Genomic DNA, 24,158 nt, shown 5'->3' on the forward strand with positions numbered 1-24,158 from the left:
CTTCATTCCTTTTCAAAACTGAATGATATTATATATATCAAAGTTTATCTATTCATCTATTGATGGACATTTGGATTGTTCCCACCTTTTGGCTATTATGAATAATGAATAATGTTGCATTAAACACTAGTGTAAAAATATCTGATTAAGTCTGTTTTCAGTCCTTGTGGATACCCACCAAGGGCTGGAATTATTAAATCATATGCTAATTGTATATTTAACTTTTTGAGAATCGCTGAACTGTTTTCCACAGTGCTTGCACCATTTTACATTCCTACCAGCAATGTCCAAGGGTTCCAATTTGTTTCCATGTTCACTAACATTTATTTTCCATTATTTTTATTACAGCTATCCTAGCAATTTCCCTAATGACTAAGGATGTTGAGTGTTTTCCTCATATGCTTACTGTCCACTGTCTATCTTCTTTGACTAAATCTCTAAGTACTTCGCATATTTTTGAATTGCATTGTCTTTTGTTGTTAAATTGTAGGGATCCCTTACATATTCTGATACATATTATCAGAGATACAATTTGCTTTTCTAGCCTGAGTTAGGAGTTATGTGAAATAGAGATAAGCATCTTGTGTCAATCCTTCAGGGAGCTCCCAAGTAGGTTAAACATACATATACAATAATTTTCTAATAAGATCTCCTCTGTTCTCTCCAGAACCAGGGATAGATACAATATGAGCTACTACTGCCTTCTAGACTGCCTCAGAGCTGGGAGGGGATGGAGCAAGGACAAGTAAAACAAATAATACCACAAACTTTGCTACCATTTCTAAGTTGCCTTTTTCTTGATTCAGCATTCACTTGGTTGCTATAAACCTTTGATTGTTTTAACTGTTCTGGCATCAGCAAGGAACTGGTTATGTATTTAATACGGGAAGACTATGTCTTATCTTCTCTTTGAGCTAGTTTTTGCTGAACTTAAATACAAATTATACACAAGATACTTCTTTCCTTTCATAAAACTATGTGTTAACAATGTGATAAATGTACAGTTGCCAATCATGTAATTATAAATTGTGTAATTATACAATTAATCATAATTTTAAATAATTGACTAAAATTGTTAATCACACATGTAATTATTGATTCATGCTTTAATTAAAAAAAGGACTTCTCGGGCACTTGGGTGGCTCAGTGGGTTAAGCCTCTGCCTTTGGCTCAGATCATGATTTCAGGTTCCTGGGATCGAGCCCTGTATTGGACTCTCTGCTGGGCAGGGAACCTGCTTCCCCTTCTCTCTCTGCCTACTTGTGATCTCTCTCTGTCAAATAAATTTTAAAATCTTAAAAAAAAAAAAAAAAACTTCTAAAAATAGAGTAACTGTCCCATTTCAAGTTAAAAGCAGTGAGAAACTGTCTTAAATATTTTCTTGGATTAAAAAAAATCATGTGTTCAAAAATCAAATAACAAAATAATCTTATGACTTTCAAACTCAGTTATTTTCAAAAAAATTTCAATGAGCTTTCAAAATTTACTCTGGGTTTTAAAAATTATTTCTTTTAATTTAAAGAGCTTAATCTTAATATAGATGACTTTTAATAACTTGGGATATGTTTTGAGTACCACAGTAAACATTTCCTTGAATTTAGACCTGCCAATTACCAGATGAAAACACTGATCAGAATAATGGTCCATTTCTGACTCTGAAAAACAACCTGAGGGTGGGGGAACCAGGTGGTGGGTATTGGGGAGGGCACAGATTGCATGGAGCACTGGGTGTGGTGAAAAAAACAATGAATACTGTTACGCTGAAAATAAATAAAAAATTTAATTAAAAAAAAAAAAAAAGAATAATGGTCCATTTCTGCATCAGTCAAAATTCTATCATGGCTTATGCACAAAGTGAAAAACTCTTAGAAGTTTTGACACTGCTTAGAAACAGCATACTCTATTTGAAAAAGTACTCAACTGAATGACTTTTGCCTTAAGTTTGAAGAAAATTTTCACAAAATACAGAATTCTAGATGGGCCATTACTTTCCTTTGCCCTTTAAATCTCCGGTCTTCTCATTTTCACTGTTGGCTTTCAAATTCTGATTGCTGCTCCTTTGAAGGTAATAGTCTTTTGTGGGGCTGCTTTTGTGATTTTCATTATTGTTTCCTTTCAAAAGTTTGAGTAGGATGAGTATAGGTATAGTTTTCATCATTTTTTGTGTTTTAACCTGTGGCTTTATTTCCTTTATCATATTTGGAAATTCTTGGCCAGTGTCTTTTCAAATACTGCTTCTGCGTCATCCTCTTGTATTTCTACTCCTACAACTAAAATTATACATCTGTTACAACTTTCCATCATAGACCTGACCTCTTTTAAGTTTTCTTTTCTTTCTACCCTTTTGTCTCTCTGTGCTTTATTCTGGATATTTTCCACTAACTTGTTAGCACATTATCTCTTCATCTGTATCTATCTAATAAAATCTAATTGAATTCTGTATTAGTGAAGTAAAACATACACTAAGGTGTACAAATCTTAAGCATAAAACTTGTAAAATGATGTTGGATACCTTGCAATATGCAATATGCTTATGGACCTTTCAGCCATCCTTTTGGAATCAGCAGAACCTCCAGGGAAAGTGTAGCTACAAATGCCAAGCTTACCATTCTGGTTTCCTTCCTCTCTCAGATCTTACTTTTATACTTTCTCCAGATATTCTGTTCTCAGAGAAAGCATTTATTTGAATCACCTTGTCTAAAAATTGCTAGAAGTAGAAAATTCCTCTATTTAATTTTTAGATCGGTGAATTAGACAAATACATGATGAAATAGTTATTTCATCTCCAGACAACATAAACCCATGAGGAACAGCTAACAATGATTAGAGACTTAATGTCCAAAAAGACACTTTGCAACTAGAACAATATGAAGACGTTAGTGGCGATTTTAAACCTTTAAGCATTAGTAATCCCTTAAAGAAAGTGATCAAAGTTATAGACCCAGAAAAATACAATGGGTACATTTGTCAAACACATAAATATACTTTAGTGAAGCTCAAAATCCGTGAAGCTCACCCACGGGTCATATAATATCCTACAGAAGTCCAGCTCAGTTAAGATAATACGTAACAATTATCAAAGTAAATTTCTAATATATCCAGCTATATAACTATAGAATGAGCATTTCGTTAGCCCTGAGTTTTAGTCAACAGTGTGGCATGCCTGCTTCTAAAAAGCAATTCCATTCTAAGCAATATTAAGAAATATATTCTAAAACAATGTGGTTAACAGTCCCACTACTAGAAACCACTACCTTGCAACATTATATACAATTATGAGGGCAATATTTTAGAACAATAATTGTGTAAATTACATCTACAGAGAAAAACCAGGATGGTGAAGAAACTTGAAATCATATTATATATGGAACAAACGAAGGATATTCATCTTATAGAAGAAAACATTTGGGGGATTCATAAATATGAAAGGATATCCTAAATAAGAACTAAATATGATTTTCATCAGAGAGCAGAACTGAAATAAATGCATGAAAGTTACAGGGAAATTAGTTTTGAAACAATATGGGAAAAAAGATTATTCAAAGTGAGGCTTGAATTAAAAAAGAAGTTTCTATCCCAATTACTAGAGGTATTGAGCCATAGCCAACCAGCCACTTTCCAGAAATACTGTAGAAAATTTATGTCTGGGTAGAAAATTAAATTATGTATCCCCTAAGGTTTCACGTAAGAGTAAGATTCATGTGTCATTTTTTAAAAAGATTTTATTTATTTGAAAGAAAGAGAGAGCATGAGCACATGGGTGGGGGAGGAGGAGAGAGACAAGTAGACTCCCTGTTGAGCTGGGAACCTGATGTGGGGTTGTATCCCAGGACCCCGAGATCATAACCTGAGCCGAAGTCAGGTGCTTAGATGACTGAGCCACTCAGGCGCCCCTCATGAGTCTATTTTTTAGGTCATTTTAAAAAAAGAAACAATTGCTATTGATTTTCACCTTAAATACTTCACTTCTTTGAATAGACTTCTTTTCCCAAATGAATATACATAGCATTTAAAACAATAAGTATTTCCAGACAAAATATTAACAAAATGCAATGACATAAAGAAAAAATTTTCACTCTTAGGTGCTAAGTATTAGATAAACGTTTAAAGGCAAAGACAAAATAAATGAAATTTATAAAAACCAAGATACCTGTTTTCTCTTACTTGTTGCCTCATCTTTTCATCCTTTAGACTTTGATGTTTTAGTTTTGCCAATTCCATAGCCAGTTTTTCTTCTTGTTCAAGCTGGAGTTTCCTCAATCTTTTGTTTTCTTCTGCCTGAATTTTTTTTTAAAAGTTAACTTCAGTTATTCGTCCTCCAGAATCAGATGTTTTTCATCAAAGCTTCAGAGCAACAAACATTTGTGTTTTATTTTAAAATACAAAATACTATTTCAATAAGTGCTTTTCCAAACATTTTACCATGGAAATTTTTAATCAATAGTAAGAAGAATATTAAAATATATGCTCAGCTAGCCATCACTCACTTTCAATAACTATCATAATTTTCCAATCTTCTTTCTCTACTCTTCCACTACAATTTCATTTTTTCCTTTGTTCTTTTTTGCTAGACTATTTTAAAACATAGGCTAGATACGTCATTACCATGTAAACAATTCAGTGTTGATCTCTATCTGAAAAGAATTTCATTTTATGTAACAACCATGCCTTTACCATGTCCAAACAGTAATTCCTTAGTAAGGTCTAATGCCTTGTCCATTTTCAGGTTCTCCCAATTGTCTCAAAGATACTTTTTGTTTGCTTTTTCAAATCAAAATCCAAACAAGTGCCACATGTTGCATCTAGCTATTATTTCTCTTATGTCTCTTTCATTCTGTAACAGTCGTCCCATATACATACTTCTTTCCTCAAACCATTGATTTGTTGTAGAAATTAGTATATGTAGCCCATAGAATGTCCCAAAACATCCTAAATTTGACTGTTTCCCCAGGATATGATTCAACTTGCTTCTCTTTTGTATCTCCTATAAAATGGTAGAAAGATCTAGAGGCTTAACTAAATTCTGTATTTAGAAAGAATAAGCACATGAGAAATGTTCAACATCATTAGCCATCCGGAAATGTGAATTAAAATGATAGATCACCACAAATCTATTAGAATGGCTAAAATAAAAAATGGTGGCAAAGCGAATGTTGGTGAGAAACTGCATTTCTCACCTATTCCTGGGTGGGAATGTAAATTGGTAGTCCCACTCTGGAAAACAGTTCAGTAGTCTGTTATAAAGCTAACGTGCAATTACCATATGACTCGATAACTGCACTCACGCATTTAGCCCAGAGAAATGAAAACTTATGTTTATTTAAGATCCTGTACCCAAATGTCTACAGCAGATTCATTCAAAACAGCCAATACTGGAAAAAGACATACTTCAACAGGTGACTAGGCAGAAAACCTGTGGTACCTCCATACCACGGAGAGCACTCCACAACAACAGGGAATGAAGTATTGACACTAGCAATAACCTAGATGAATTCCTAGGAATTAAGCTGAGTGAAAACAATCCAATCCCAAAAGGTTATAGACTGTCCGATCCCATTTATATAATGTTCTTGGAACATGTTCTTTATTTTAAAATTGAGCTTTAATTCACATAGCATAAATTCACCTTTCACAATTCATAAGTCAATGGTTTTTTAGTATATTCACAGTGTTGTGCAACAATCATCACTATCTAGTTTCAGGACTTTTTTTGAACAGATGAGTTTTTGGAGCAGTTTTGGGTTCACAGCAAAACTGAGCAGAATAGAGTTCCCATATACCTGCTGCGTGCGCGCGCGCACACACACACACACACACACACACACACACAGTGCCCCACCTCACTATCAATATCCCCCACCAAGTGGTACATTTGTTATAACCAACTAACCTACATTGACACAATCACCCAAAGTACATGGTTTACAGTACGGTTAACTTGGTGGTATATTCTGTGGGTATGAGAAACATTTAAGGACATGTATCTACCATTAGAGTTCTCATACACAGTAGTTTCACTGCCCTAAAAATCCCCTGCCCTGCCTATTCATCCTTCCCTCCCCCAAATCTCTGACAACCTCTGATCTCTTTGCAATCCCTACAATTTTGCCTTTTCCAGGTTGGGATACAGTCAGAATCATGCAGTCTGAAGGCTTTTCAGGTTGGCTTCACTTAGTAATACACATGTAAGGTTTCTCCATGTCTTTTCATGGCTTGATGGTGCATTTCTTTTAGCACAGAATATTCGATAGTCTGGATTATTGATCCATTCATCTACTAAAGGACATCTTAGTAGCTTACAAGTTTGGGCAATTATGAATAAAGCTGCTATAAACATCTGCATGTGGGATTGTGCATGCGTGTGTGTAAGTTTTTAACATTACAGCATGGTTTCCTCACCCCCCAGAAAAACTCCATACCTGTTAGCAGTCACTCACCAGTCCACCTATCTCCTAGCCCCTGGCAACCACTAATCTACTTTCTGTCTCTATGGATTTGCTATTCTAGATATTTCATTTAAATGAAATCATACAATCTGTGGCCTTCTTGCGTGTGGCTTCTTTCACTTAGTGTAACTTTTTCAAGGCTCAGCCATGTTGCAGCATGTATCGGAACTTCATTCCCTTTTGTGTCGGTATGATACTCATGGTATAGATAGAACACATGCAGTCTGTCCAGGCATCAGCTGATGGGCAGTTGCGTCATGGTCAGCCCCCAACTTCCAGCTATTGTGAATAGTATTGCTTTGAATATTCATGTACAAGTTCTTGTGTGAACGTGTTTTCAGTAGTCTTGGCTGTATGTTTAGGACCAGAATTGCTGGGTCACATAGCAATTACATTTAACTTTTTGAGGAACTGCCCGACAGCTTTCCACAGCCACCACAGCATCTTCCATTTCCAACAGCAATGTACAAGGCTTCCAGATTCTCTACCTCTTTGTCAACATTTAATGTCCTTTTTAAATTTTTAAAAAATATATAGCATGGGGCGCCTGGGTGGCTCAGTGGGTTAAACCCTCTGCCTTCAGTTCAGGTCATGATCTCAGGGTCCTGGGATCGAGCCCCGCCTCAGGCTCTCTGCTCAGCAGGGCGCCTGCTTTCCCCTCTCTCTCTGCCTGCCTCTCTGCCTACTTGTGATCTCTACCAAATAAATGAATAAAATCTTTTTTAAAAATCTTAAATATATATATATGTATAGAGAGAGAGAGAGAGAGAGAGAGAGAGCGCGCACATGCAAGCGCATGTGCGTGCAATCTTCATGGTTCTGAAGGGGCACCTAACTGATTTTGATTTGCATCTCCCTAATGACTAATGATGTTGAGCATCTTTTTTTGTGCTTATTGTTCATTTGTGTGTTTTCTTTGGAGAAAAGGCTATTGAAATCATCTACCCATTAAAGGATTTTTTTTGTCTGTTATTGTTGAGTTGTATAGATAACATTCTTGAAATGACAAAATTAATGGTTGCCAGAGTCGGGGATGAGGTAGGTGTATCCAAGAAAGAGATGATGATGTTTATGAAAGGACGAAATGAGGGATCCTTGTCATGGAACTCCCCCGGATCTTGACTGTGGTGTTGGATATACAAACCTCACATGTGATAAACTGTACAGAACTAAACACACACACACACACACACACACACAAATGAGCACAACTAAAAGGGAAATCTGAACAAGGTGGGTGGACTTGTGTCATTGCTGATGTCTTGCTTCTGATATTATACTATAGCTTTGCAAGGTGTGCCATTAGGAAAATTAGGTACGGGGTATATTGGGACTCTCTGTATTATTTCTTACAACTGCAGATGACTCCATAATTATCTAAATAATAATTTCAATTAACAAAAAGCAACTGCAAGTACTGGTGATAACACAAAGCAGCTGGAATTCTCATACATTACTTGAGGAAATGCAAAATAAAGCAGCACCTTTGCAAAATGGTTTGGCAGTTTCTCACCAAATGAAGCAAACACCTACCATATGACCCAACCATCCTATTCCCAGATATCTATCCAAGAGAAATAAAAATTTGCATTCATATTAAAGTTTGTAATAAAAGCTTATAGCAGCTTTAGTCGCAGTTGCCATAAACTGGAAACAACACGGATTTTTTTCAACATGCAGATGGATAAACAACTGGTACATCAATACATTAGAATATGACCATACCACTCAGCACTAAAAGGAGTAATTCATGCAACAACATGAAATCTCACATTTGGTTTGCTAAGTGAAAGACCAAAAGGTGACATATTGCATAATTCCAATAATATGACACTATGGAAAAATGAACCTACTGGGACAAAAAAGAAATCAGTGGTTTCCAGGGACTGGGGAAAGGGGTAAATGAGTGGCTGACTAAAAAGGAGCAGCATGCGGGGACTTTTGAGGTGAATTGTTTGCATGACACTGTGATGGTGGAAACTGAAATCTATTCACTTGTCAAAATCCATAGTATATATCAAAGAGAATAATTTTAAAACATGCAAATTTAAAAAGAAATCAACCAGTACATTCATACCATGCACTAGTACTCAGTAATAAAAAAGAATTAACTATTGATAAATCCAACAACTTGGATGACTCTCCAAAGCATTATGCTGAGTGGAAGAAACCTGCTCAAAGGTCACAGACATATAATTCCACACATGTATGGATTCACACATGATTACATTTATATAACAGTCTTGAAAGGACAAAATTATACAGAGGGAAAACAAATCAGACATAGTGGGGGCTAAAGGAAGTATATGACTACAGTGGGGTAGCATGAATGAGGTCTTGGTGGTGATGGAATGGTTCTGTATCTTGAATGACATGGCAGTCACACAAATCTACACATGTGCTAAAATAACAGAGGTATACATGCATATTGTACAACTGTCATTTTCTAAGGTTTGATATTGTACTACAGTTATGCAAGATGTAGCCACTGCGGGAAGCTTCTGTGTAAGGGCACAGTGGACCTCTCCATACTGTTGCTGCAATTTTCCAAGAATTTGTAATTATTTCAACACAAAAAAATTGAAAGAAATCAACTAGATGTGGGGGGAATAAGAGAACACAGACTATGTCAAATTAACTGTATTAAAAATCAGAGGGTCCAAGATGGCAGCATAGGAAGATCCTGAACTCATCTCCTCTCATGGATGCACAAAATCTACAGCTACATATGGATCATTTCTGTAGGAAGGCTGACAATACTGACTCCATCTTTGGCCCTCCATCTTTCATGGTTGCTCAATGACCTCTCTTGGGGCTACGTGTTCTGGCCCCTTGGAAATAAATATACATACCTTAGAAATGTCCACAAAGGCTAAGAATCTATTAGAGATAACATAGTCTCTCCGTTTTCTGATGAACAGGTGGGGCCACCTGATCTAATTAAAAGTTAGCTGTCAATTAGATGCATACACACCCTATGAGGTGTGTGTGAACCCTCTGATCTTACAGTGCCTTTCTATGTGCCCTTTGCTCTAAGAAAATTTATGGACCAAGGTCTGGATTTGGCAGAGAATAACTATGCAGTTGCTGTGACTAGTCCTCCAACCAAATCCCCCTTCAGTAAGTTACCTCAAATCAAACAGTATAAACTGGATGGAGTGGCCTACTTCATTTTCAGTCTCAAAGTGCCTTCTCACTTTGGGGGACACTTTATGTCTCTCCTGCATCTTCTAACAATTTCTTTCTGAAAAGGATCTGAAAACTAAAGAACTGCTTCCCTATAACAAAAGATAAAAGGACCACATGGAGAGGGGTAAAGGGACAGAGACATAGTCTTGGCAGAAAACAAAAACAAAAACAAAAACCCTACCTCCTATAGGCAGGGAGACACAGTAGAGAGGGATCTCACCAGTCCAGCACTTCTGTTAGAGGAGTGAGGATTGCTGCCCACATTAGGCACCCCAACACTTCAGAGCTGCACAAAAAATGTCTGGTTTAGAAAACAAAGAGGGCTGACATCCAAGGGACCCAAAGTACTATGGGAAACTGAGAATCTCCTTTTAAAGATCCACTTGCAGTCTCACTCATCCCAGAATCAAGCACAAAAGCACCAATTTGAAAATTACCTGGTGTTTGTGTGAAGGAAATTCATTTGCTGGTCTGGGGGAATCTGCTCAAGAAGCAAGGGACAGTTGGTGCTCTAGCAGGGATGAAGGCAAGGCAGACAGACTCCTTCTGTGTGCTCTCTACCACTCCCCCCAGAGTAGGAGGGCACGGGCGCTGCACCGTCCCACCACCTCACTGAGGCTGCTGAGAGAAAGTGGTCTCAGCACTGTCCCCAGGCTGGACAGTGGGGGCAGTCATAGCCATCCCCCAACTCCCTGGCCGGGGCTGACAAGTAGGAGCAGTCGTGGCATTCTCCTGCCACCAACCTGGGGCCAGTATAGGCACAGATACAGGGCGCTCTCCCACAGTAATCACTGAAGCCTTCAGACACCTGCAGTCCAGGCATCTGCCCACTGCCTTGCTGAAGCTGGAGAGTGCCGCTTTCAGAGCAGAAGCATGCCAAGTACACCAGGGATGCCCCTTGTTCACCAGGCCACCAGGGCCAAGGGGCTGGAGTTCCTGAGCTCCAAGGACTGTAACAATCAGAAAGACAGTACTTGGCAGGCCAACACCCTCAGGGCACTGCACAGACAGCAGAGTGAAAGACACACCTAGTCTCCCTGTGAAAAAGGCTGCCTTATCCTGGAGTTCCAGCCTAACAAACAGGCTCCAGGTTTCCCACACAAGCAAAAGCTACAAAGGCACTCCCCCAGGGATCATAAGTAGGGAGACGTTATGATCGCGCCTCCCCTTGGCCTCATTGCAGCTCAACAAAACCTCCCAGAAAGGAGCTTATATTCTCATCTGGAGTCCTGAGTTTTTCAACTGTTGCCCAGGGCACACCTCCATCTCTAGACCTGGAGGCCAGCAGGGTTTACAACTGTGGCCCCACAGGACTGTATATATTTGCATATATTAAAAGATGCTGCCTGAGGGTCTGGCTTCCATTCAGCCCGAAATTAAGTGCTGAATAAGATTCCTCCCCCTTGGAAGACTGGCAGGTCTTGACACACCCTCAACAACAGAGAGATATCAAGAATAAATCAGGCTATTTAGACAAACACAAAGGTTCAAGAGACAACCAAGAACTAATCAATGGTGAATGAGAAGTTTCACCACCTACATAAGGCCACTTCTTCAAGACTGAAAGAAGTAGCTGTTTTGACTCATACAGGGAAACAAACACAGCCAAACAATACACGGAAACAGAGAAATATGTTCCAAGTGAAAGAATAAGACAAAACATCAGAAAAATACCTTAATGACACAGAGATAAGTAATTTACTGGATAAAAAATACAAAGTAATAGGCATAATGATGCTCAGTGAACTCAGGAGAAGAATGAACAGTGAGAACTTTAACAAAGAGATATAAAATATAAGAAAGTATAAAACAGAAATCAGAGCCAAAGGATATAATAACTGAACTGAAAAATACACTGGGGGATTCTACAGCAGACTGAATAAAACAGAAGAACGAATCAGAGAGCTGGAAAACAAAGCACTGGAATTCACCCAGACAGAGCAGCAAAAAGAAAAAGGAATTCTAAAAAACTGAAGATAAATTAAGAGATCTATGGGACAACATCAAATGAAATAGTATTTGCATTACAGGGTTCCCAACAGAGATGAAAGAGGAAAGGGGGAGAAAACTTATTTGAAGAAATAATGGCTGAAAACTTACCTAACCTGGCAAAGGAGACAGACATCCAAGTCTAGAAAGCCCAGAAAGTTCCAAATAAAATGAACCCAAAGAGATCCACACCAAGACACATTATAATTGAAATGTCAAAAGTTAAAAAGAAAACTTAAAAGCAATATAAGCCATCTGTTACATATTAAACAACACAAAACAAAACCTACAAGGCAGACTGTTCAACAAAAACTGTGCAGGCCAGAAGGGAGTGACATGACATACTCAAAGTGCTGAAAGGAAAAAACTTCCAACCAAGAATACTCTACCCAGCAAGTTAACACTCAGAAGTGAAGGAGAGGGAGTTTTTCAGATAAGCAAACGCTAAAGGACTTCAGCACCACTAAATGGTTTTTCAAGAAGTGTTAAAGGGACTTTTTAAGCTGAAAAGAAACAGTACTAATTAACAACAAGAGTAGAGTGGACCTAATAGATATATACAGAACATTTCATCTAAAAGCAGAATACACATTCTTCTCAAGTACACACGGAACACTTTCCAGGATAGATCACATGTTAGCCCACAAAAAAAAGTCTCAATAAATTCAAGATTGATATCATATCAAGCACCTTTTCCAACCACAATGGTATAAACTAGAAATCAACACCAAGAAGAAAACTGGAAAACCAGAGGCAGACAACCATGTTGTGGAGAGGATCATGTGGCAGGGAATGTCAGCAATCTCTCAGAGATGTGGGCCTCAGTCTTACAACTATGAGAACACGAATTCTGCCAACTTAAATAAGCTTAGAAGATTTGATGAGAATGCACTCTAGACAACACCTTGATTTCAGTCCTGTGAGGCGAAGCAGTCAATCCAATGACATACCATGTCTAGATTTCTGATCTACAGAAACTGTGGGGTAATAAACGTTTTTAGCCACTAGATTTGTGGTAATTTGTTAAACAGCCACAGAAAACTAATACAATAAATGAACTGTAGTCTTTAAAATTATCAAGGTCACGAAAGACAGGAAAAAGTGAAAAACTCTTACAGATTGGAGGAGACTAAAAAGACAAGGCAACTAAAGGCAGTTTGTATTCTTGGAACAGAAAACAGAAGTTAATAGGAAAAACTGAAGAGATCTGAATAAATCCTATAGTAAAACATATTGTACCAAGGCTAATTTCTTCATTTTGATAATTCTTCTATGATTATGTAAGATTTTAACATAAAGGGAAACCAGGTAAAGGGTATACAGGAATTCTCTATATAATTTTTTGCAACTCCATTATAAATCTAAATTTATCTCAGAAATTGTCTCTAAATATTATTTCCACTAGGCAATAATAGAGCTCTTTGATACGATGGCTGACTCTAGGTGTGAAGCAAGAAATTCACAAGATGAGCCTTGCATTAGCCAGAGAAAAATAAATAGGATAATTAGTCAGCTCAAGTGATCCCAAGATCTGAAAGGTGAGTCATGAAGCCTGAGACCCAGCAGAGTGGTTTAGCTCTGGTCTAAGCAGAAAAGCCTGAGAAATAAGAGAACCAATGGTATAGTTCCTGTCTGAAGGCTGACAGGCTTGAAATTCAAAACAAGCTGATACTTCAGTTCATGTATGAAGGCAGGAAAAAAGCTGAAGTCCCAATTAGAAGGCAGTCAGGAAAGAGCAGTTTCCTTTTATTCAGCCATTTTGTTCCATTCAGGCCTTCATCTGATCAGATGAGGCCCACTCACATTAGAGAGAACAATCTGCTTCACTCACTGTGCCAGTTTAAATGTTAATCTCATCCCAAAACACCCAGGATAATGTCTGACCAACTATCTGGACACCACATGGTCCAGTCAAAGTCAACACACAAAATTAACCATCACTAGCCCGGGCATTTTGTTCTGACAGAAAGGAAGGAAGCTATCACAGATTAAAGGAATCTTGTTAAAAGGTCACAGAACCAATAAAGGCATCCATTGGCCAAAGATGGGACAATTTGAGCATCAAAAATAATAATAAAGGCAATTAATTCAAGTATTAGAGACCCATTAATCCATAAAGATTTTTTACAAAAAGAAAAAATCAAAAACTAAAGAAAACTTTTAAAAACAACATTAACAGACACCAATGGAAGTGATCAAAGCCCCAACTCTGAAAGTATATGTCTCCCTTTCCAGTAATAACTATATTTCAGGTACCAAATAATCCTAGTTTATATGGGAAAGTTCTTTCCACAGGAATTTCAGCTAATTAAATGTGAAAGGAATAACAAAATTAGAAAAATCAGTGTTTTGCAATCCCTAATGAAAGATTCATTGGTGAAACCACAGGTGAAAGGTTGATCAGGAATTTTATAACAGAGGAACCAGGATGCCTCACTAGAGTTACTAGAATGTACATGTTTATCAACACTAGCATCACTACAAGTGGACCAAACAGACGTCATGTGCCTGCAGATGTAGTACAATATCAAGCATAGCATCACCTACGGAGTGATTGCCAGAAACTTCTACCTAAATCTAATCATGCCTTTAGGATTAACTTCCATTTTGAAAAAATATAGACGTTAGGGAAACAAATTAAATGAACAAAGGAGAAAGCAAACTGGTAAATTCAGAATATGGGATATCATAAAATAGCTGGCCTACTTTAACAAGTTAGAAACATGAAGTTAAAAAAAAAAAAAGGATGTGGGCGCCTGGGTGGCTCAGTCAGTTGAGCATCTGACTCTTCACTTCCGCTCAGGTCATGATCTCAAGGTTATGAGATAGAGCCCCATATCAGTTCTGCACTAGGCGTGGAGCCTGCTTAAGTTTCTCTCTAATCCCCTCCCTCTATCCCTCCCCCCAGCCTCTTTCTCCCACTCTTAAAAAAAAAAAAAAAAAAAAAAAATGAAGAGGACTGTTTTAGATTAAGAGGTACCTAGCAGACATAACAACCAAATATACTGTATGAACCTTATTTGGATCCTGATTAAAACAAACCAACTGTAAAAACAGATTTTAACACAATCACAAAAACTTGATTATGGAATGGCATTAAATAATACCTAGAATTTACTGTTAATTTTAGTAATTGAGATAGTGGCATTATTCTACTACTATGTAAGAAAGTATCTTTATTTTGTAAGATGCATACTGAAGTATACACGAAAGAGGTGATATGATATCTAGGATTTTCTTTAAAACTAAAGAAAAAATAAGAATAAAAAGAAGAGGAAAATATCTAATCCCTAGGATCTTATTGCTCAGAGTTGAAAAATCATGTCTAAGCCTTATGAATTTGGAACTCAGAGGAATGGATACCACTTTTAAAAAGTTGCTTTTGCTATTCCTCACAATATCCTACAAAATGTTGAACATACAGCAGGAACTCGAAAAATTCTGAAATCTCAGAGAAACTTCTTCATTTACGAGAACTCATTTCTAATTGGTTTCCCTTTTTTACCACACTCATTCTTTAAAATATTTAGACGTTTCCACAAAAAAATTATTTCCATATTTTAGGAATTATATACATACTGTACTTGAATTCTTCAAGGCAGTATTTCAAAATCAAAAATAAGTAAATCATACCTAATATATACATGTTCATTTTCTACCACTGAATAATGTACATGTTTAATCTCAGCAAATTCAAAAAAGGTATTCTTAAATTTTTGTCTTTCAAATTTTATGGAAAGTAGCCAAATTTTACTTATATGAACAAAACTGTGGAAGTCAGTAATTATGGATTTCATGTTTACGAAAAAAAATTTAAAAACAAAAAAAAACCAAAACATTGAGTCTTACTCTGTTACAGGCACTGTTCCAAGTGCTTTGTATGTATTAACTCATTAATTATTAAAACTCCTACAAAGCAGATACTATTATACTTGCCATTTTATAGAGGAGGCAGAAAAGTAAGGTCAGTTTACCCAGGGCTCCAGAGCATGCTTACATACAGCCCTACTAGGATTTAAAGTCATACAGTCTAACTCCAAAAACCCAGCTCTTTACCACTACATTGGTCTGACTTACCATGAGACATCCTTTACCTGATCTTATTATCCATCTACTCAATTCCAGCATCAGCAGCTGGTTTTCATCATTTCCAACGAAAAAATGTCAATGAATAGTAAAATGTACCTTTTGAATGGCCTCTTCCATATCCAACTCAAATTGTTCATCCTGTAATAATCTGAGGAATCTCTTGCGCTCCACGAGGTCATCATTTTCATTCTGTACCATTTGGTCCCTGATTTGATTTTGTATCTTTCTTACAGACTGGACATGCAGTTGTTTGCAGTAATTTGTATCTACTTGTTTCTGATGCCTTTCACTGAAGCTCAAAGTTCGCCTTCTAGAAGCCTATCATGGGGGAAAAAAGCACTCATACTTTGGTATTCCAATATCTAATTTTTAAAAGTATACCGCTGCAAACCCCTGGTACAAAAATAGGTAACAGAATAAACAAAGGGCCTTTGGCTTCCTTCCTAAATTCAGAGAAATGTAACACAATAAAAAAGTACATGTGGTAGATAAACATAATTGATATATCAATAAATTACTTTTATTATTCCCCATCTTATAGATGAGACATGAAAAGTAAAAGCAACTTTACCCAAGGTTCCTCGGCTTAAATAAATAGCTGTACTAGTACTCAAAGACACGCAGGTGAGCTCTATAGACCTAGCTCTTTACCACAACACACGGAATTCCTCTCCTCATTCCCCTCTACAACCACCCCCGCCCCTCCTTTACCCCTTAGCCAGAAAGCATCATTCAGAAAGAAGCTGGTCAGGTTTTCCTAATACAGATTTAACCGGTCAATCCGCTGCTACCTAACTCATCTGCTCTCTCCTGGACTTTCTTCCCCACTTATTTGTTCAAGGTTCTTAATCTTTTCCCAAATTTCCAGAAATGTGGCAAAAAAAAAAAAAAAAAAAAAAATGGGGGTGAGGCGCCAAACAAAATTTTCATCAGGCAGATCTAATAGAGTCTGGGGAAGTTTTGAAAAAGGCTGGAAGCCACCGCGAGCGTTGCTTAAACAATAGCACATGAGGCTTCTGAAAGCAAATTGAACAAGTTCCCCCACTTAATTCTCCGATTAGGCACTCCAAATCCTATTTTTAGATGCAGCCTGGCTCTAAACTACAATTAAATCAATAGATAAACTAGTAGTTTCGAGACCCCCGACAGGCTCACCATCTTGGCAGAGGAAAATCCCGCTCTTAGGATCCAGCCACCACCACCGCTCGGGCAAAAGCGATGGCGGGCTGAGAGCTCCGATGTTTACGCGGTTTCCTGGCAACTGCCGCCTCCCTTGAGAGCGCAGGGCCTACCTGCGCAGGGTGCGGTCTCCCATTGGGCGCAGCAAGAGCCAATCGGCAGTGAGCTTCTTGGGAGGCTGGCTGGGAGGCTACTTCTCCAGCTCTAAGAGACAGGCGGGAAGTTCAGATCCGGTATGGTGGCGCAAGCACTTTGCAGTGCATTAGGGCGCTCGCGATTTCCCTCAGGCGGCTGAATTCTGTGTTTTGGATGGGGTTGGGAGTCAAGGGAGGTCTGTGGAAACTGTTTACACAGAAATACGCGGACTCCTGTCTAGTACATCGTGCCAAAGTATTTTCTACTCAGAACATCCGGTGCCCTCAATGCCTTTTTTTTTTTTTTTAAAGATTTTATTTATTTATTTGACATATAGAGATCGCAAGTAGGCAGAGAGGCAGGCAGAGAGAGGAGGAAGCAGGCTCCCTGCTGAGCAGAGAGCCCGATGTGGGGCTCGATCCCGGGACCCTGGGATCATGACCTGAGCCGAAGGCAGAGGCTTTAACCCACTGAGCCACCCAGGTGCCCCCTCAATGCCCATTCTACTTGTGTTGATTACTGGCTTCATCTCTAGCAGGAGGAGGCACGGTCACCGTCCCTCTAGCTAGGTAACTGGGAGGCTTTTTGGGTAGCGTGTACTTGCAGTCGCCTTCACCTCACCCCCCGACAGATGTTGGTAAACTCTGGTAATAAAATGTATGGGTCACTGGGACCATCTGCTGTGGAATACATGATCCAAGTGCCAATGAGAGAGCAGACAGATGGTGGCAGCAGTGATCAAGTTTATTTCATTGGCCAGTAGATGCCAAAGTCCATTTAAAATGGAAGCATTTAAGAATAGGAATGGGTCAGGGAAATTAGTAAAATATATTCATTTTAAAGAGGACGGAGAAATCCCTTAAAAACAACAACACAGGGGTACCTGGGTGGCTCAGTGGATTAAAGCCTCTGCCTTCAGCTCAGGTCATGGTCCCAGGGTCCTAGGATCGAGCCCCACGTGGGGCTCTCTGCTCAGCGGGGAGCCTGCTTCCCTTCCTCTCTCTCTCTTTCTCTCTCTCTCTGCCTGCCTCTCTGCCTACTTGTGATCTCTGTCAAATAAATAAATAAAATCTTAAAAACAACACCACCACCACAATTAAAGGTAGTGTGAGAACCTGACTTAGTTCGTGTTACCTAATTTGAAGTCCACCATATGCAACAATATGTCTGCTTAAAGATTAAAAACCAAGAGAACTTCCAGTTTTAGCTCCAAAATGTAAAAACTTGAAGTTATCCTTTCCATCCTCACTACCTGAAGAAGCTGAACAAACTAAAAACTAATGATTTTTCTTGGAGTCACAGAACTAAGGTCACAGGACATACCACAACCCTGAAGTCTGGAAAGACGAGGGGAGTCATATCCGAGACCCACCTTAGAGCAGAAGTCTCTGAAGCCATAACGGATGAATACTTGAATGGTAATTTTTATGAACTCCTGGAGACTGTGTGGTGCTAGTGTGAGTGAAGCTACTGGAGACTGCAGTCTTGGGAGGCACCAACACTTCCATGGGTTTTGTTTCCAAAACCCAAGGTAAGAAACACTTGTGAAGGTCACAGGACACTAAAAGAGGCTTAATGTTAAAATGATAGAATACTTTTCTTCCCACACTTTCCCACTGCACCATCAGTGCTTCCATATAACAGTTGAGGATAGCTGCAAGGACTGCAAACACACACTAACAAGGAATGCTTAGAGAAATCCAAAGACAGGAGCGCCTGAGTGGCTCAGTGGGTTAAGCTCTGCCTTTGGCTCAGGTCATGATCTCGGGGTCCTGGGATGGAGCCCTGCATCGAACTCTCTGCTCAGCGGGGAGCCTGCTTCCCCTGCTCTCTCTGCCTGCTTCTCTGCCTACTTGTGATCTCTCTCTCTCTGTGTCAAATAAATAAATAAAATCTTTAAAAAGAAAAAAAAAGAAATCCAAAGACAACAGGAGACAAAAACAAAAACACTAGAGGAATTAAAAGCTTCTAGAGTGAAGAGCTACAGTAAATATTAAATACAACCCAACTCCTAGTCACAGAATAAAAACCCTCACATCCCTATTTACCTCCATCCCTATTACCCAAGATACCACAGCCAGTTTTCAATAAAGAACAGCAAGGCTAAAGGCAAGAACAAACTCAGTCTGAAAAGCAAAATAAGCATCAGCACTAGACTGAGCTATGACACAGATTTGGAGGATTATTAAACAGTAATATAAAATCACTATGCTTAATAAGTTAAAGGATCTGGTGGAAAATGGGTTCAACAGATGGGTAATGTATGCAGGGAAAGGGCAACTGAAATAATCCAAAGGAAATTCTAAAAATAAGAAACAATGTAACAAATGAAGGGTGCCCTTCACAGGCTTATAGGAACATGGACAACACTGTGGAGAGAATCAGTGAGCTTGAAGATAAGTCAAGAGACACTTCCCAAACTGAAATGCAAGGAAATTAGTAGTAAACAGATAATCTTATTGGGTTTGTGGACTTCATCTTAGAATCAAATTGTTTTCTACATTAGAAGAGGACTATGTGTTGGGAAGGGGGGATGGTACTTGTCCAAGCTTCTGTATTTTGGGAGATCATATAAATCCAGTTACCACAAAAGCCAAATTGACCATATAGATACAGTGCAAAACATTTTGAAAGCATTTAATCCTGTTTGACGAGAAATTTCAACAAGAATTCTACAAAAAACATGATTTATATATAGCTTCTTATAAAGTAGCCTTTAACTAAAATTTTGCTGGCTGGGCTGTCAGAAAGAATTTCTTTTTTGTTTTGAACACTGATTAGTGCTTCGTATATCATAAATGATAAATAAATATTTGTTAAATGAACAAATGACTGAAATTATATTACTGTTATGCACATAGGAGAAAGATCTACCCAGAAATTACTTTTAAGACGTATTGTTCTTCATCATCCAGAATTTTATCAAACTTACTTATATTTTCAAAGAGCAAACTTTTGGTTATATATATATATATATATAGTTTGTTTGTTTGCTTCCAATCCCACTGTTTGCTCCTCTTACCATCATTATTTTCTTTCCTGTTTGCTCCAGGTTTAATTTGCTCTTCTCTTTATAGTTTCATTACATGGAAGCTTAAATCTTCACTTTACACCTGTCAGAATGGCTAAAATAAAAAAAAAAAACAAGAAATAACATGCATTGTTGAGGATGTGAAGAAGGAACCTTCATAGACTGCTGGTCAGAATGCAAATTGGTGCAGCCACTATGGAAAAACGGTATGGAGTTTTCTCAAAAAGATTAAAGAGAGAATTACCATATAATCATATAATCCAGGACTTCTATTACTGGGTATTTTACTTAAAAAAACAAAAACAAAAACAAAACAAACACCAAAACACCAATTTAAAAAGATAAAGGCACCCCTATGCTTATTGCACATTATTTACAATAGTGAAGGTATAGAAGCAACTCAAGTGCCTATCCATAGATGAATGGATAAAGAAGAGGTGGTATATGTATGTATATACCACCTTCATGCAGCCTGACATGGGGCTCCAGCTCACGGCCCTGAGATCATGACCTGAGTTGAAATCAAGAGTCAGACCCTTAACCTGTTGAGCCACACAAGTGCCCCTCTTACACATTTTTTACAGTTTTTTTTTCTTGATTTTTGGTGGATTTCATAATGTTGGATTGAATGCCAGACCTAGAGACCGAGGTAAAGCGTATTTAGGCCTGGAAAAAACACCCCTATTCTCCTGCTGTAACATTAGTGGAAGAGGTTGAGCCCATGCAGTCAGGAGTTGAGCTGGATTTGAACTTGGTGTTGCTATGGTTATTTTCAGTACACCGCTGTCTCCACATATCTTCCATGTTATCTTGTGCTTATGTTGGGGCCTAGTTTTCCAGAAGGATTCTCTCAATGTTCCTGGTTCACCTTCAGCTTAAGGCCTTCCCTATGTTCCTGGCATGTCAGAGACTGTCTCTCTCCACACTCCAGCTCCCCGCCCCAACTCCACAGGAGAAGGCTGCTCTTGGTGCATGGTGGGAAGAGGGGCTTCTCCGTTATTCTTGTCCAGTCTCAATGTTAGGTGGGTTCTGGCAAACTAGTTGTGGGGCCTCATAAATTGGAAAAGCTTTCCTTAATGGTAAGTACTCACTGTGTTTTCTTACTGCTTTTTGAAAAAGTCTAAAACCCTTAAGCTGGGCTGTAAAGGCTTGTATGTCTACCTCTTCAGGTTTCTTCTTCAAACTTCAGCCAAAACGAACTTCTTTGAGCTTCTTCCTTCCAGAAGGCCTTTGCATGTGTGGGTCTTTGCCTTAATAAGAGCGTGTGATGACCAAAACACCACCAGTCATCTTGTCGATGAGATAACGCATGCTCTGGATGGCAGAACAGAAAAATAGAACGAGCCTCAGTTCTTCATGACCACAGAGCTAGTGTACCAGCCCTGGGCTGCCTGACTCCTGACCTCAAGCTGTGTGAAAGAAGAGGAAGTTCCTAATTTATCTAAGCCTCTGTGTCCTCTTCTTCACTCAGGATTCTATTATTATTATTAGCCAAATGCAATTCCTAACAAACCACCATCTCTGTTTAATCTCATGGGTGAAAATGATTAAGAAAAGCAGGACCACCTGGGTGACTCAGTTAAGCATCTGCCTTTGGCTTAGGTCATGACCTAGGGTCCTGGGATTGAGCCCCAAATGGGGCTCCCTGCTCAGCGGAGAGTCTGTTCTCCCTCTCCCCCTGCTTGTGCTTGTTCTATCAAATAAATAAATAAAATCTTTAAGAAAAAAAAACCAAAGCTTTTTGTAGCATTAGTTGCCTTTTTAAATCAATATTTGATTTTATAGATTAGAAGGTAGAGTAGAAAGCCTCTGATTTCCTTTCTCACATTTTCCTACCTAATTTCTAAAAGTTAGTAGCCAGTTCCCGTCCCATAATCCCTGTGCTCTCAAAGTCTTACCATAACTTTTAATCTCAGTTTTGATTTCCCAAATACCCATCGAACATGGTAATAACTCCCAGAGTCATGTCATTTTCACATTGGAGAAGCATGCCTTTTGTATTTTCAGATACTTCAAGAATAAAAATGTAGACAAGGCTGCAAGAACACAAAGGCCTGACGCACACCACTGGAGCAGCTTTCTGAGGGGAACTAGATCAGCAAACTTTGAGTATGGTCAACTAGCTGCCAGTGCACTAAATTTACTAATAGGCTACTAATATTTCCATATCTTTCTGTAAAATTTTAATGGGAGAATTCTCCAAAAAGACTCCACTAGAGTGTAGATACGTTAGGATTTCTTCATTTTCCTTATTTGCCTAACACAATCCAATAGACAGCTTAGCAACCAAATGACAGATTTTTTGGTTGCATACAGAGATTCAGTCTAACATTATTTACCTGAACTGCTCACAGATCAATAAATATAAATGTTTTAAAAACATTAACAGGGTACAAATCTGATCATTAAATGTTTAGTTACCTGGTAACTAAATATAAGTTCTCTCAGATGCAATGGACTTCTAAAACACAAATATATTAATTTTTTCAGGGAAATATTTGTAAGACTACTTCATTAATCAAATACACAAAGTATTTCATTCATCAATATATAGATTATCTGTTTAGTTAGGTAGCTAAATAAATCAATCCCATTTGCTTCTTAAAACTTGCAATTAACATTTCAGAATACCACACACACATAAGCAATAGTTTAAGTGCATTACTAATTATCTAAATTTACCAAAATATGCCTAGCAGAGAGCCCTGAACATAGTATAGGTTAATAAATATACACTGAAGGGTGGACAACACTTTTAGAATGCAGTGTATTTGAGTGTGTTACGATGTTCAAAAGGATAATTCAGATGGGGAATCTAGTGTGTCAGAAGAAGGAAAAGCTTTGCATTTAGTCAGTAGAAATAAACTAAGGTGAAACCATACAGATGGCCAAAAATTATGAGATGAGAGACAAAAGAATTTTGTGGAATGGTTGGCATGTTTTTAATCACAAGAGGTGGGGGTAGGAGGATGTTGGAAAAATTAACAGGAGTCTGAACAGGTAGAGTTCAAGTTCTTGGTCTAACAGTACTCACACTGCACTCCCTATTGCACTGGCAAAGGGACCCCCTACCTTAAAGTAATGGCATTATAATGAGAACACTGTGGACTAATGAAGAAAACAGTGATGAAAGGTAGGGCCATACACAAACAAGCTAAAATATGCAACACTCATGGGTTTTTTGTTGTTGCTTTTTTATTTTTGTTTTGTTTTGTTGCAACACTCATGTTGAAGGAAATTCTGGTGAGGAGTTTGAGGAAGTTTAAGTGGTAAAGACAGATGGTGAGGAAAAGAATACCAAGCATGGGTAAAAAGGTTAACTTGAGCCTTGAAAGAACTTCTGGGAGCTGCAAACCTTTTACTCCTCTCTCTTCCTTGGGTGACTGATCACATGGTTGCATATCAATATTATGTCTCCCGCTCTATTCATTGGCAATATTGTCTGAGAGGAACAGAAGGCACAAGCTTTCCCTCTCGATGTTCTGTGTGAATTGACCTGGAAGGGAGAAAGCAGACAGCCTGCTGCTCATTTCTAGACATAACCACTTCCCCAGAAGGTTAGGCTTCCTAGAGTAAGGGTAGATGAAGAGGACAGGTTCAGAGTATAACAGGTTTAATAGAGTAGAATTTGCTAATGCCTAATGGGGAAATGTCACGTAGCATTGGAAAGTATTTTAACAAATGTGTACTTTTCATTATTTTTTGCTTCTCTGAGGACCATTGTTTTTTTTTTATTAACATATAATATATTATTAGCCCCAAGGTTATAGGTCTGTGAATCGCCAGGTTTACACACTTCACAGCACTCACTGTAGTACATACTTTCCCCAATAGGACCGTTATTTCTAAAGGGAATTTTATTTACACCTTCTTGTTTCCAGCCCACACATGGATATTGTAGAAAGATTCGACAATAATTTATGTGATTTAGTAGGGGATCTGTCAGGGAGAAAGATTTTTAGACTGAATGTTCACCTAAATTAAAGACAAATTTTATAAAGTGCAACAATTAGCTGATTTTACCTGAAAAAATAGCCTAAATTTTTTAAGTAGACTTTGCTTTTTAGAACAGTTTTAGATTTACAGAAAAGTTGATAGAC

General features: G+C 38.2%; 1 protein-coding gene across 1 annotated transcript in view; it reads right to left on the reverse strand.

Annotated features, from left to right (window-relative positions):
• MNS1 (meiosis specific nuclear structural 1) overlaps window positions 1-24,158 on the reverse strand; it is a 94,169-nt gene that overhangs the window by 23,347 nt on the left and 46,664 nt on the right. The window contains exons 8-11 of the mRNA XM_080808778.1: window positions 23,414-23,554; window positions 20,050-20,152; window positions 15,810-16,031; window positions 4,151-4,278 (exon numbers count right to left, since the gene is read on the reverse strand). Of these exons, the coding sequence (XP_080664904.1) occupies window positions 4,151-4,278; window positions 15,810-16,031; window positions 20,050-20,055 (356 nt within the window). The 5' untranslated portion in view covers window positions 20,056-20,152; window positions 23,414-23,554. The remainder of the gene's footprint in view (window positions 1-4,150; window positions 4,279-15,809; window positions 16,032-20,049; window positions 20,153-23,413; window positions 23,555-24,158) is intronic.

Source organism: Martes martes (genome assembly GCF_963455335.1).
Source record: "Martes martes genome assembly, chromosome: 7".
NCBI lineage: Eukaryota > Metazoa > Chordata > Mammalia > Carnivora > Mustelidae > Martes > Martes martes.